General features: G+C 40.1%; 1 protein-coding gene across 1 annotated transcript in view; it reads right to left on the reverse strand.

Moving 5' to 3' along the window:
- umodl1 (uromodulin-like 1) overlaps positions 1-16,079 on the reverse strand; it is a 21,911-nt gene that overhangs the window by 2,709 nt on the left and 3,123 nt on the right. Inside the window, exons 6-14 of the mRNA XM_010793654.1 lie at positions 10,416-10,556; positions 9,019-9,291; positions 8,374-8,628; positions 7,431-7,543; positions 7,079-7,298; positions 6,257-6,394; positions 5,151-6,133; positions 2,058-2,218; positions 1,143-1,382 (exon numbers count right to left, since the gene is read on the reverse strand). Coding sequence (XP_010791956.1) covers positions 1,143-1,382; positions 2,058-2,218; positions 5,151-6,133; positions 6,257-6,394; positions 7,079-7,298; positions 7,431-7,543; positions 8,374-8,628; positions 9,019-9,291; positions 10,416-10,556 — 2,524 coding nt within the window. The remainder of the gene's footprint in view (positions 1-1,142; positions 1,383-2,057; positions 2,219-5,150; positions 6,134-6,256; positions 6,395-7,078; positions 7,299-7,430; positions 7,544-8,373; positions 8,629-9,018; positions 9,292-10,415; positions 10,557-16,079) is intronic.

A 16,079-nucleotide genomic window follows, 5' to 3' on the forward strand; every position in this document is an offset into this window, starting at 1 on the left:
ACTTGTTAGCCTGTTCCATTCTTCTTTGTTTTCCGAAGCCGTGGCTTGGAAGCATACTTGCTTCGTTTCTGAAGGAAGTGACTTGGAAGTACACGACTAACAAACCAGCATCCTCGAGGTTGAGAAACGGCCACAGTCTCTGGGTGTTTCTCAATCGCGAGTACGCTTGCTTGGTAGCACATGTCTTCCGAGTCACTTCCTTCAGAAGCTAGGCAAGAATCCTTCCTGGCATTCGGAAAACGAAGAGTGGAACAGGCTAGCAAGTGTGCAGGTGTGCGTCATATGAGAGGCCCCGCCTTACATTTTCCACCACAGATTTGGGGAAATTGGTCCGTGCGCAAAGCATTGTGGGGATTTTAAGGACGCCAAGTGTCCCCATGTGCAGCCTCGAAATTTCCCCCAAACCAAGGACGCGGTCTGGGTGGAATTCCATGTATGCTGGACATTCGAACGGTCCTGTTGCGCCACTTAATGACGTAGCATCCTTGAAATATTGGCTTGGAAGCCAGTATCCTCGAGATTGAGAAACGGCCTCTCTCTGCTGAACCTTTTTTTATCTTGTTTAAGGAGAAAAGCCGAAGTATAATAACGGCATGATGGTTTGACAGGGGTTACATGTTGGACTATTTCACTCCTGGAAACCTCACACTAATCACAAGAATGATTCAAATGTAAATTGAGATGTAATATTAAGATGTAGATTCAAGATTTAAATGTGTTGCTTAGATTCAGTGTTTAGATTTAAAATGTCAATTTCATGTTTAGATTTCACTTTTAGATTTAGTTTTAAGATTATATTTACCAATTAGATATCATATTTAAATGTAACTGTTACACTAAAGACAATACTGTTTAACATTAATATTTAGAACATTAGATTGAACTTGAACCCAAAACATTTACGTATTTTAAAATAAAAATCTATAAATACTGTAAATGTTAGAAATCTGTCAGCTGCTCATTATGCTCATAATCTAACCCCATGTGAGACTTGACCCCAAGAGTCTCTGAAGTAGTGGTGATACCAATGATAGCAGTTACAATATTAGTAATACAATGTATTAGATTCAATAAAAGGGAGAGAATAGCTATCTGAAATACTGATAGAAACAGAATAGGATAATGCAGTGGGAGGAGCAGACCTGTTCTCCAGGAAGATGTGGCTGGAGATGTCCACAGGGTGTAGGGTGGGGGTGGCCCAGCATTTGTTGATGACTACTTTAATCTGCTGTGAGGAGGTGTTGAGGCTGACCTCCACCACCACTGCCTCCTCAGAGGACAGGCTGTAGTTGTGGGGCAGAGGCATGGTGCCGTTCATAAGCTGCACCGTCACCTGGAACTCCCCCGAGCCCGTGATGGTGAGATCTTTGATCATGTCATACCTGGAAAAGGGTAAGAAATCAAATATAAGTCTACAGCCATAAATAAACAGGGCACAATTCAAAATCGTTTTAAAGAAGAGCTTTTTCTTAAATACATAAATTAAACTGCACTTAAAAAACCGAAACGTTGAATTAAATCTATTAAGTCAACACATTTCACACTGTATTAGATTAGTTGAAAGCAATGATTTGAAGTTTAAATAACTAAGCTAATACAGCTATGTGAAATTTGTTGACATGATATATTGAATTAAAAGTCAAGGTTTCAGTTTTTTCAGTTTGACCAAAACCTCTAAAGCTCACTAATTAACATGCAATTTTGTTTTTTAAACTTCACAAAACGTGTACTAATTTACATGTGCTGTTAGGGCTCCAGGATGTCACTAATGAGCACTGGTTACTTTAAGAGCTTTAGAGGTGCTGAGAGGCTATTTGTTTGATGGTTTATGAAGAGTCAGGCGAGCTACAGTATTATCCCCTGTTCCCAGTCTGTATGCTAAGCTAAGCTAACCATCTGCTGGCTCCAATTACATAATACTGTCAGTTCCTTCATCAAGACTGGTATTCATCTTCTCATCCAACTCAGGTGGTAACAAAAGGGCCAACTGCTTCTGCTGCTTTGGCAAAATGCTAAACTACAATAAGTAATAAAGAATGACAGCAAGTGAAGCGTACCCCATAGAGCCGAAGTCAGCAGAGATGAGCATGCTCTTCATGTAGGAGCACACGATGGGAACCTCCAGCTGTATCTTGGGAGCCTCCACTGTCCCACTGTCTGATGTGTACATGTCCATGGTATTGAACAGGGTTACAGATGCTGTGTAGTACGTTTCATTCTGAAGAACCAGATGTTGGGAGCAGTGTGGGTTATTTTCAGAGTCAATCTCTTCAGTTTTACAAAATAAGGAGCATAGGAAAACGCAACAGCTTCTTAAATTCAGAGGTGAAGGAAGTACTCAGGTCTTGTACTTAGGGTTGCAAAGGGGCGGAAAGTTTCCGGTAAATTTCCGTAAAGTTTTTTTAATTTTTTTTTTTTTTTTAAATAGAACAGAACAAGTTTTAATAATTTTATTTAACAATTATTTGTTTCATTGAAGAACGAAAACAGGAATGTTGAGTTAAATGTTACTCATACACCCCAACCCCACTCATTAAAACATGAACAAAAATGCACACCCCATCCAAAGATCCCCACAAAGTCCCATTCAAAATGTTAAATGAAAAGAGCCCTTCTCCCTCCAAAAAGTCCCATTAAACATGCAAATCTTCCTTCAAGCAATCCTCTGCATTTTTGCTAAATGCTTTCAGTCAATTGGCTCTTCCTGGGCCTCATCAACATCCAACTCTGAGTCTTCCTCTTCAGTTTCACTGTCCAGCCTTTTGAGGATGGCTCTGTATCAGGCTCAAAGAGCCTTAGCCCGAATGCCAACCAGTTTTTCCACTCTCACAATTTTGAGCCCGTTGCGAACCTTTCTGTGGTCTCAATAGCCATGCAGTAAGCAGTGTACTATGGCATGGATATTCAAGTGTACTTGAATGGCATCGGTATGTTTTAGTCAAGATTATGATAAAATATACTTTCCCCGACTATATTTAAGTTCCCTATGAAGAGCCAACCTTCAATTTTGAAAATTCCCAGTTTATTCCCAAATATTCCCAAATATTCCCGTTAATTCCCGTGGAAAGTTTCCATCTTTGAAAATTCCCGGAAATGTTGCAACCCTTACTTAAGTAAAAGTAAAAATACCACAGTGTAGTCATTTAGAAGTAAAAGTCCTGCATTCAAAATGTTACTCAAGTAAAAGTACAAAAGTATTAGCATCAACATTTAATTGAAGTACCAAAAGTAAAAGTGCTCATTCTGCAGATTGGCCATTTTCAGAATTAATATATATGATATGTTTTGATTATAATTATTGATGCATTAATGTGTTATCAAAATGGTAAATGTTAATGTAATTTTAATTACTTATATACTGCAGGTGAATTTACTCCAGGTGTAACTACTCCTTTTTTAAGTGTTGTTTATAATTGACATTATTAATCAAAATCTGCTAAGTAACTAAAGGTTTTAAATACATGTAGTGGAGCAAAAGTACACGATTTACCGCTGAATTGTAGTGGGGTAGAAGTAAAGTAGCAACAAATTGAAATACTCAAGTAAAGTACAAGATCTCAAAGTTGTACTTAAGTACAGTACTTGAGTAAATCTACACTGTAAAATATTACCATGATTTCACAATATTTAGCTGTAATATTTTACAATAAATTACTGTTTTACCACCTTACAGTCTTTACCTGTAATGTTCACAATATAATACTGTAATTTAGAATTTCACACTGAAATCAATACAGGCACAGTTAATTACTGTGAATGTACAGGATAAATGATTACCAGGATTTCACAACATGTTACTGTATTATTTCACAGTAAAATACTGTATTCAGACCATCCTCTGTGATAACACAACAAATTAAGGGATTTTCTTGCTTTTATCGCTCTTGCTTGGCTTTAAATACCAATTTATTTCTTTGGTGCAGGTTTTACTTAAATTGAAAGGGGCACCGCTGCGCTGCATGTGCCTTAAAATAAACGATGCAACATATAAATCTATGTAAAATTGAAATTGTTGTCTTGGCTTATTGTTTTCAGGTGCTTCCTGGGCATTAATCCTGAGACGGGCTCGAAAGCCAAAAAGAGGCATGGCAATTTAAACCCCCATGTCAACACATTCTTCAGAAAATGGTTGACTTCGAGTGGATGTCTGTGTAGACATGTGTTACGTGCTCCCCTCCTTGTTTTCAGCACCTGGTCTGCCCCTGGCTCCGCCTCTGCCCAGGTGCACCTGGTCTGCCCCTGGCTCCGCCTCTGCCCAGGTGTTCCAAATTCCACTCAGCTGTGTATATATAAAGAGAAGCTAGAGGAGAAGGGTGTCTCGTCTATCCTAACGCCGGGAGACACTCTCCTTAGAATACCTCTTTGCCATTTTGAGCTGTAGGCCATATTTTTGCAGATGTGTTTATGTTTAGCCTGGAGGACCTGGTAGTCCAGTTTTCGCGGCTTTATTTTGTTTCCCATTTCGCTTGTGTGAGCAAACGGCTGATTATCAATAAATGCTCGTTACCAAGTACCGGTTATTGCGTGTATTCTTTCATGTTGCGAGTCTCAACACTAGCCACTACCGCGGAGTAGAGGTTGGGGCCATAACAACATGTCCAAGACACTGTGAAATGTACTTTGCACTTCAATGGAGTAATACAAACTTAAAATGGGCATTTTCTTTGTTTTTCTTTGTTGATTGAGCTGATTGAATTGTGTAGTTATGGTAAAATCCCAGTTAACTAGTCAAATTTACAATATATTATCGTATTATTTACATTTGTATATTTACAGTAAATTACTGGCTACTGTGTTGCATTACTTCTACAGTAATAGTGTGAAAATACAGGTAATTACTGTAATCTATGTACAGCAAGGTACCATAATACCACAGCTCTGTACTGCTATATCACAGTAATTCCATGGGCATGGCAACTGTATAGCCACAGTATTTAGTTGTACTTTTATTCTAATTTACTGTAAAATATCTACAGTAAATTACTGTGAAATATTTACAGTCAATTACTGGGATATATTTACAGTAAATTACTGTGAAATCCATGCAACTAGTAGCCAGTAATTTACTGTAATTTTACAGCCAAACATTTTACAGTGTACTTAGTTACTTTACACCACTGATTAAATGCAACACTTTTAAAAAAACTCACATGCACAAGCCTGGTGCCACACTCATTCCAAGCCACGGTCAGCTGGGCGTGCAGGGTGTTGCCTCCATTGACGCCACATTCAGGCAGGCCTAGGTACAGGCTGCTCTCCCTGATGTTGTTCCTCAGGAGAAAAGCCCTGGAAACTGTCACCGTTATTGCAGCAACCCTGCACTGGACTGAGATTTCCCCCAGAGTAGAGGCACTGGGGGCAGTTCTCAGGGTCGTAGTAGTGGATGGAGGAGCTGTAATGGTGGAAGTGGGGTTGGTAACACCGGTTGAAGGGCTAGATGTCATGGATATCATTGCAGAAGTGGTGATTACAGGGGCAGTCATGATGGTTGTTAGGGCATTAGGGGTGGTTGTAGCAGCAGTAAGTGTTGTTGTACGGGCAGTTGTTGGGGCAGTCGTGGGGATTGCAGTAGCTCTAGGGGTGATTATAGGGGCAGTAGTAGGGGTTGTTATGGTAATGGTTGTTGCTGCTGTAGTGGTGGTTGCAGAAGAAGACATGGTGGATATTGGGGCAGTATTGGTGATTGCAGCGGCAGTAATGGTGGTTGTATGAGCAGCAGTGGTGGTTATATTAGCAGTAGTAGTGATTGTAGGAGCAGTAATGGTTGTTGCAGGGGCAAAAGTTGTGATTGTGGGAGTAGTAATGGTGGCCGTTGGAGCAGCAGTGGTGGTTATATTAGCAGTAGTAGTGGTTGTTAGGGCAGTGATGGCGGATGTTGGAGCAGTAATGGTTGTTGGAGCAGTGGTAGTTGGAATGATGGTTGTGGGAGTAGTAATGGTGGTCGTTGGAGCAGTAGTGGTAGTTGGAGGGGCGGCAGTTGTGGTTGTTGGTGCAATAGGAGTGGTTGTGGGAGCAGTAATGGTGGTTGGAAGGGTGCTAGTTGTAGTTCTTTGGGCAGTCGTGGTGATTGTTGGTGCAATAGTGGTTACTAGGGTAGCAGTGGTTGTTGTTGAAGTAGGGGTGGTTGTGATTGCTGAACAACAAAAAAAAACCTGGTTACACAAAGGTTACAAACTGCAAAGATATTCTGTCGGTACTAAATATATATTATAATCGTTGTAAAATGAATCTTTCCCACTACCACATGGGAGCGTACCGTGACAGGCTCGGCCAGGCCTCTCTGGGTTGTTGTCTATAAATCCATCCAAGCAGACACATGTGTAGGAGGCCCAGGTGTTTGTACATGTAGCCAACAGGGAACAGTCATTTTCTCCCATGGTACACTCATTAAAATCTATAAAAAAGACATGCATTACAATTAGTTTGTACTTTACTTGAGTATTTCCATGTAATGCGACTTTAAACTTCTACTCCATTACATTTAAAAGGGAAATAATGTTACTTTACTTCACTACATTTATTTATTTATCAGTGCATTTATTAAACAGTTTTAACTAATTTTGACAAAATGCATTTCTAAATATGTAACTAGTGGACCAACTCTTCAAGTCACAAAAGAGTCAAATTATTTAAACATTTTAAAAATAGACAATGAGAAATGTGCTTGTCTCCAACAGTAAAATTCTACTTGATGCAGAAAGATTATGTAGTAACAATAATAATGTAATAATAATAATAATAATAATATTTAATAATAATAATAATAATAATATTTAATAATAATAATAATGATTTTGTACTTTTACTTAGGTGCAATATTGAAATCAGGACTTTTACTTGTTTTTCACAATATTGTATGGTTACTCTTAATCAAGTAAATCATCTGAATACTTCTTCCACCTCTGTTGTTTTTTGATACGACATAGGTTGTCTATAAGGCTCTGGTATGGGGTAGGATCCAAAAGTGTTGAATCCTACAATTTCCACAAAAGAACTCCATTTTGGTATTCCGTCAATTTTCAAGTTAATGCCTTTGTCTTTCAGAAAGAGTTAATAAGAGATTATAAAGATGACATACCATGTGTGCTTGTGTTGTTTTTATCCACTGTATATTTGGTGCTATTCAGTAGGGAGTGCTGCAGAGCTGTGGACACATTAGCGATGTCTTGGCTTTCACTGGGGGCGAGGGTCATTGTAAAGTGGACGAACACACTCCCCTGGGAAAAGCTTGTGATCTCGATTCTCATCTGGCCTGAATCCACCATGGCCTTCATCTCTGGAGACAGAGACTGGTAGATCTGTAGGAGATAAAGTCCCACAGGAAGAGAGGATGAAACAATACAAATTGTTGATTGAACTATGGCAATTCATGTTTCCAGTGTATTCAAAGATTACAAGCTGTCCCTGGATAATACTCGTAAAACACCTACCTCCTGTGTGATACTCTCAGTGAGGTTTTGGTAGGCCTGGCTGCTGCCATTCTGCAGGTCAGCAGAAAACTCGATGTTGGTAAGTCGTGTTGTGGCTTCGAGTTTCTGAGCATCTACAAAGAAAGAAAGGACTTACTTGGTACACACATTACTGTCAGCACTTTCACCAGCCCTAGGCCTAATGCTTCAAAACGTATTTTCTTTTGTTATCCACACATTAGTCATTACAGGGAAATGTTATCGCATTAGAACTGCATTGGACCTGATTTTGGTTGTTGTATTATCTGTTTGCTGTTTTATTATGACACTCTCCTAGTGTCTATTTTTACTTCCTCTCTTGCTGTTTCCCGCCTTTTTGTGATTGTTTGCCCCTGATTCTATTCACCTGTGTCTAATCATTCTGCTGCCCTTGTGTTTTGCCTGCCCCCCAGCCGTATTGTATCGTTATGATTAGTTTCTGTGTGTATATCCCAAAGTCTTAGGGTTCGTTGTCGATGTTTTGCGTCGTGTTGTTTTGCCTGTGTTCCAACTGCTGTCCGATTTGTTCCCTATATTGTTTTGCTGCTTTTCATATTGCGTTGCCTGCCCCCTTAGTTTTGTGTTTATCTGTTGTTTGTATCAGCTTTACTTTTTCATTGCAGATTGTCTTTGGTTATTTACACCCTTCAGTTTCTACTTCGCTTTGCTCGCGTTGCTCGCTGCAAAAGTAGAGCAATGTTCTACTTTTGAAGCTTCGACGGAAGCGTCAGCCAATCGAATCATATGCCAGTACAAGCTCTAGCCAATCAAACCAGTGGTTGCATCTAAGTTCTGAACTCCCACCACACAGCTATTGTATTCCCTAACTGTAGCTTTATGACATTACTGTAAATGATAAAAAAAAAAAGATCCAAAAGTCAAAGCTACTGGAACAGTCTATTTCTTTTTGGTGCACAGTTCTTACCAGTCTTGACTGATATATCTAAGGTGATTCCTTGTTGGCAGGACCTGGGTGTGACAGCCACTGTGTAGAGAACCCCAGGCTGCAGATCCCTCACCTCCATCATGGTCTGACTGGTGACTCCTGAATGAATGACCTCTGACCTTTTGCTTAGGACAACCTGGTACGTCTGGTTTGTCTGAAACTGGCTGGACCAGTGGACACGAAAGGAGGTTCCAGTGACATCAGCTGCCCATACGCTGGTGATATTGGCAGGATCTGGAAGGTGGAAGTGGAAAGGGGGGAGATATGTATCGTTATATTCAGTCATTGTGGTTAAAGGAATAATTTGACATTTATTGTGAAATACAATTATTTCCTCTCGGCCGAGAGTTACATTGTGTTACTTATTATTTTACTCTGAGAAGAAAGCGAATAAGCCTATTCTCCAAAATATCAAATAAAATGTTTCCTACAGCTAAAGGATCAGATGTAATTAATGACATGCAACACATAGAACTGGATGTCTTATCAATGCATTTGAAGTTAAATGTTTTTGACTTAATCAAGTAAATCGAGTTTTGATGTTAATACAACTCTGGCTACTTTGGCTTGTAATTCAAGATGAGGGAGATTTTAGGCAGCCTCGAGATAAAAAACCTTTCTTACAGCATGTGGTTGTTGGCAGCGGGGACTCTACAGTTGATCTCAGGCTGCTATAAGGTGCAGAACTTGTCCACTGCGGGGCGTTTGATGAATTATAAGCGACGGTGCTTGTATTACTCAGAGCTGTAGGCATGCTGGTCCCTGTGGAGCTGAAGGAACCCTCAGTGATGTTCCTAACACGCTCCTGGGTGCTGTTGAAAGCTGAGATTGTGGTTGTGTTCATGGGTGGAACAGAGGTAAGACAGGGCTCTGGAGTGGTCTCCGCCCTGAAGTCAGCTGGGGAGAAAAGAGACAAGTTGATCTAAGCTTCTGATGGTGGACTTGAATGCATCAGTGGTGATGACAGAATGTTCCCACATTAAATGTAACATGAATTCCCTTGTTCAGCAGTTTCCAGTGACTTGAGGAAGTACTTTGGCACATGTTGTGTCCTCCTATTGTGTGTCTACCACATTTGAAAAATGACCTGCGTATTATGATTCTACCCTAGCACAGGATTTCTGTATTTGATTACACATTTCTTGATAGTATTTTTTCCTGGATGTGCCTTCTTTCCTGCGTCAGACCTTTCAGCAAGAGAATCTAAGGACATTTCCACATGATGTGACCCTGATCAGAATATAAAGCTAGAGCGTAGAAAACATAAGCCCACAAAAATGCAAGAATCATACTCAAAATCACCAAAGAAAAAACGTAGCTCTAGCTAATCATTAATTATCAAATTGTTAACAAATGTCCTTAGCCATTGCACAGGCACAGAATAAATATCTTACTCAATTAGCTATATGACTACATTAGCAAAGAATATGGAAAATAATCACACTGTAAATCTCCACTGGGGATCCCCCATCCCCAGTGGAGATTGCATCTGAGGCTGAAGTTGTTTCTGTGTGCTTCACAGGCAGATTTCGCCTCAGGCCACACAAGCTCACCCACCCTCTTGGTGGAGGTTGTTGGATTTTTCTCTAACTCCTTTGAATTTGAGGTCAAACATAATAATCAAGCTGATTTATTTACAGATCATCCCTAACACATTAAAACTGGCCAACAATCAAAGATAACTGAGTAAAATAAAATGCTTGTTGTAAAGATGGAAATAAACTACTTTCCTTTTTACTTTATTTTGGAAATGTCTGAATGATTTAAGTGCCATAACATCCGGATTTGCGCATTATAATGCAGCCGTTTATGTGGCTTTTTGTAACATTATATGGAATGCTTGATACTCAATTTAAGCATAATTATTTAATTATTTAACATCATAATGTATTACTTTTTTGATTCAATATGTTTGACACACACACACACACACACACACACACACACACACACACACACACACACACACACACACACACACACACACACACACACACACACACACATACACACAGTCTAACCTGTGCAATGGGCTCCAGGGTTACTGGGGTCAACATTTACATATCCTTGGTGGCAGGAACAGAGGTAGGAGCCCACTGTGTTGTTACAGTCTGAGTGGGGGGAGCACCCACGCAGAGCAGACAGTGCACACTCATCCACATCTGCATTACAAACACACACAAACATGTTACACTGGATTACATTTTAAATAAGAGTCTTAAGAGGAAATACATTTAAACTGTGCAATATGAACACATACAGTATGTTGTTTTAGAAAATCTATTGTAAAGGTTTCATGTAAGAATACTGCTTCACTGAAAAAACTGAAACGTTGATCTATCATGCTATATTTGAATAATATAGTGTAGGACCATACTTATATAAGGCCTATTTATACTTTTTATTTTTCAAAATACCAAACAGATCATGCATTTTAGCCATTCCTCATTTCGCTCAATTTAACACTGTCTTTGCATGGGCTGATTCTGTGAGAACAGCACCATCTACAGGCCTGGCATATGTACTACAGCGTCTCCAGCGCTTTCCAACGGCAATGTCCGTGGCTGTCTCGTCCTGATTGGTGGAGTTGGCCCAATAGCCCTAGCGCCACTTCTGTGACGTCCCAGAAGTGTTCAAATCTGGATCAGTCTTTATCAGATCCGTTGCAGCCCCTTTTTAAGAGATTTGGCTATGGAGGAAAAGAGAGAGAGGGTTGTGTTTTCTGACACTTGGTGAGTTCCCTGGAACACCGGGGACACATTTTCATGTATAAAAGACGTACACAAGTGCATTTCAGCAAAGACCCCCCCCCCCCCATCCAAGTTCAAAATACTAATTCCGTTTCTACAACCCAGCAGCCGGTGAAAAATCGCGTATTAAGTAGTTAACTCGAATAACGGTACTCCTGTAAGTCCCTCAGCGTAAGCCCGCCTCTCGAAGTGAGTGGGTCCAAAGATACGCCAACCAGAGTAGCACACCGGCTGACTTTTCTATTTTACGCCCCCCCCCCTCCCCCCTCATTATCGCAGAGACTATAACCTTTAACAAGTTCCCCGGACCCAGTTTACACCTCCCCCGCATATGCGGGACCGTCATAAACCCCCTGGTGACTAATCTACTAGGTCTTCATCCTAACCCTCTACAGTAATATCCAATTACTACTTATGGTTTTATCTGAAAAAACCATTATTTGGAAGTTGTATCTGCAAAAACCTCCTCTTTTCTTACGACTTAGCGTAGGTTTCTTGTGGTTGGATAGACACATTTGTACCCCCCACCTATTGTAGTAAACGAAACACCCGACAAAGAAGACGTTTCCCTGTCCTTGACTAGGCCACCATTGATCCTTTCTTATGCCCCGGTACAAACATTAAAAAACTCACCTGTTGGGGGAAAGGTAGTCGCCTCCCGTAACTTTAAGTCACAGAAATCGTACTGTATACTGTTTGTGTTAAACAAAAAAAAAAAAAAAAAAGGCGAAAATAGAACCAAACCGTTGCTTCCTCACCCGAAAAGCATTTCTTCAGGTAAAGTTACAGGACCTCACCTGTAACGGTCAGGGTCTAGAAGTTGGGGTAATCTTTTGAAACTCCCTCCAACTTTCAGTCACAACCGGCGTCGCTGTCGGGGTTTTAGTAGTTGAACGAGATCTCCTCCAAGAAGTCCCTCCTTACCCGTTTTTTATGGTGGTGTTACCAACACTTCTTGGAACCATTCTAATGTCTTTTGCAAAACTGGAAGAACAGGTACGGCTTGTTTCCCATATAGTATCTGTTCATAACTAACTACTTAAGGAAAACAATAACTGGTCTATTCATAATGAAGGGTGGTATTAAAACCGTTTATTAGCACTAAAAGACCTAAGAAAAAAGAGTGCAAAACATAGAGTTTCAAAAACTACCATTAATCGGGACCTACACTATTAATGATCCGGAGAAGAGTATAGAACAATAATGACCCTCTTGAAATTGTTAAACACCGAACTGAATTATGAAAAAAAACGAGGGTGACATACCTACCGTTGGTAGATTACGTCCAATTTAGAATCTTTACTCTTTTTACGTTCGGAGTAAGTGACTTTTACGAAGTTGACCGAAGTTGCAACTGAAAAGGTACCAGGGTGGAATGTGGTATAGTTCTAAACAGGCAGTTTCTCTTGGTGTCGACGAAGAAGTAGTTTAGTGAAGTTGATAGTACCCCTAACACATTGTCGAATAAAACTGCACGTGGTTATTTTTATAATTTTTCTTGTGATAGTTTCCAGCATTTCTTCGTCGTAGTTGATGGACTCGGTTGTATCACTGCGAGACGGTGTGTATTTAGGTAATGTCCGGACTAACTTGTCTCGTGTGGGGATTCGGGGTTTAGAGAAATATGTTGGGGGTCATCCTTTCATGATTCGAAGAAAATGGCTAATCGTGATTCTCCGCGGTCGTGAAGTCGTTGTGATCACGGAGGACGAAAGATAAGTCACATGTCATGTTTTAAGCTTCATGTCACACTGGGTATAATAAATCTTCATGTAAAAACTCCAATAGCAAACGACCGATAGTACCGGATCATTGTAGATGAATCACGTCCTTAAACTTTAACTTTAGGGACCATCTACTTTATAGCACCAATTGTAACCGAAACATAAACGTCGGATTTTAGCAACCGGACTTTATCCGTTAAGTTGTAAAATCTTTTAAATTGATGTCTACTATTAACATATTCTTCCTATGTTTACATAGAGTACAATAATTATGTGAATAAAGACACGTATAACTTGTCATTAGTTCATCAACCTGGACCTTTGTTTTGTTCGTTTATTTGATTGTAATACACCCAAGAAAGTCTTTTACATTTTCAGGAAACTGGGATAAATTCTTATTTTTAGAAGATTTGGTTTTCTATTACTAGGTTTACTATGTTTTTCCATTTTATAAATAATTAAATTTTATCACATTTGTCTATTTGTCGAGAACCATAATATTCTTAAACAAACAAAACAAGTCTTCTATATACTACCTAAAACGCACAAAGTATATTGATCTCAGGCTTATGAACAAAAAATTACGGGTGGAACACTATAAATTTTTAATACCTAGCGAGATGTAGACCTGAAAAAACGAAAACCCTCAACCTCGAACAGGACTTCACTTAGTACGTATTATACATTTTTGGGGGACCTGACAAACAATAACACGAGGTCTTTTTCATAGGGATTTAATCTCGAAAAAAATTTATTTACACGTACTATACCATAGAAAAATTCGTACTCCATAATTTTTTGTCAAATAAGTTTAGAGAGTATTATCGTAACTCGCTTCCACATTGAACTATAGAAACTACGTCAAACAGTCTATACACAAACCGTCACCCACGACTTAACTATAATTGAAACGATTTAGTGCATACGACTGTCTGTTATGGTTTACCTATTAGGTTCAACACGGAAATTTTTCGTTCTGGAACCGGGTGGTCCTAGAGTGGACAATACAGTCACCAAGGAGGGGTAGGTCTATTGTTTTGACTCCCAGACCTAACTTAGGCGTCGGCAGTTTGTACTTTGCCCTGTCTCCTGTCAAAAACAATGTAGGGATACGATTGTGGGTGCGTAAACAGAGTCCTCAGCCAAAAAGGGAATACTCTCTGGGAGTCATTTGATGGAACAGTTGGGTTCGTCGAAATGCGCGGGACCCACGGATGTTACTAAGAACGTAGTACGGGAATAAACCGAAGGGGTAGTTGAAGGAGTGAGACAAACAGTGGTAGGTTGTGTTTCTCGGACGCATTTGGGGAGATTAGTGTAGGACGACTTGGAACGGACACCGACTGGAGAAGTTACCAAACTCCTAAGAAGTGGTGGTGGTTAATGTCGAGATTACGTGCCGATGAGCAGGATCCTGCGGAGCCGACGTTATAACTTCTCCTAAGAAACGATGGGAACCACCGTGTCTAACGGAGAACCGAGGTGACCAACAAGGGACCGGATAACTTTCCACCTAGCCAACAGGACGTTCGGGTATCAATCGAAGGCGAAGCCCCTCTAGTGCTTAGTACAACTCGCCCAACCCGAGCGAACCCACTACCGAAGTCGACACCGAACACGGGGGAGACAGCGCAGGAGCATGTAGTGGACTCCCGTCGTCACGAGGTACACCTTTAGCTGATGATGGTGTGCACGTCTTCCTAAGTGTACTCAGGAAATCAAACAAATGATGTAAAAACAGACGTGAAGGACCAGGGTTACTAATAGTAAAAAGACCGATGCACAACAGATGAGAACACGACAGGTTTCTTCCGAGACGACGGGTCGTTACAACTAGGACTCTGGTGAATGCTCCCGACTCTCCCCTTCAGTCGGGCCTACCATTTCATTGATTACCCAGGGAAAGGAAGTGGACCAGCACGAACACCAAGGGCATAACGGTCACCGTACTCTAGAGACGTTAGTTCCCTCGATCAAGCCATGGTGAGAAGGTACTGGTAAGGACCAGGAAGAAACAGGTTCCTACAAGAGGCAGATGTTGGGTTATAGAATGTAAGACGTTACTTCGTTCGGTCAGGACGGTGAACGTACTAGTAGAGTGGCAAAAACCACGTAACGCCATTTTTAGGTAAACTTCCTCCTCCTTCCCGCAGGAGATTGGATTTCTGCTCCGAGCAGACATAGGTGTAGCTCGAGACCACAGGAGGGACGTATGTTTCCTGGCAACTGTGTCCGTAGGTACTAGGTTAATAGTAGTTCTTCTTCTGAAACGAGGGGAACCATTGCTGACTTCGATTAAGATGTCTTTATTGAGGAAAAAATAAAAAAATGTTGTACAAAAACCAAGTTGGTTTTGTCAAGTCTTTCCAGCCGGTATGGTCTTCAACAAGAACAATAGAACGTCTTATAGGTTGAATTTTTACATAAAAAAGGTTCTTCTTCCCTTTTTTAGAACAATGTCAACCTTAGTAGTACTATGCGAATAAAAAACTTTCAATCTGGTCAATGGTTCCGTTACATTTTATCCTCTTCGCCAGTGAAACGTTTACTAGAACAGACAACGTACAAAATAAATTTTAACCCCCGTTTTTCTCGAAATATCATGGTGATCACGGACGAAGACTATGGTCTCGAAAAAAACCACGCCTATAAAACCCTTCTATCTTTTTACTCTTATCGCAAAAATAAAGGAAAACATTGCGGTAGAACGTACACGATGAGGACCACAAAATAAAGTTAAGTGCTCCCGTGGAAACTTAAATTCTTAACCGGATGGATTCCTTCAATACGTTGTAATAATTAGTTCCTCTAAGTTATCTACACTCGTGGTTGAAACATCAGATTGGAAATAAATTACACTAATATAGCAGTAATCTAATTCCTAATAGTCCTATTGTCATAAGTAGTCTCTCAGTGTAACTACGTTTTCCCACAATACACTATACCTGTTGTTAAACTTGAAAATGCCATGAAATTATACTTGAATGTTACATAAATAAGTGTCCCCCCTCATATCTATATACTATATTACGGAAATGATAATTATAGTATGGATATTTTACAAAGATTCTGGACAGTCACTAAGTCAATATCACATTATTGTGGTAAACAACTGTAAAAAGGTATAAAAACGAATGATCTACGTTTTATAAACTTGACACGATGGTCAAATACTAACATTGTTTATAATCTGTAATTTCCACTAGGATAA

This window comes from Notothenia coriiceps, unplaced genomic scaffold, assembly GCF_000735185.1.
Source record: "Notothenia coriiceps isolate Sejong01 unplaced genomic scaffold, NC01 NC01_scaffold00001944, whole genome shotgun sequence".
Classification (NCBI taxonomy): domain Eukaryota; kingdom Metazoa; phylum Chordata; class Actinopteri; order Perciformes; family Nototheniidae; genus Notothenia; species Notothenia coriiceps.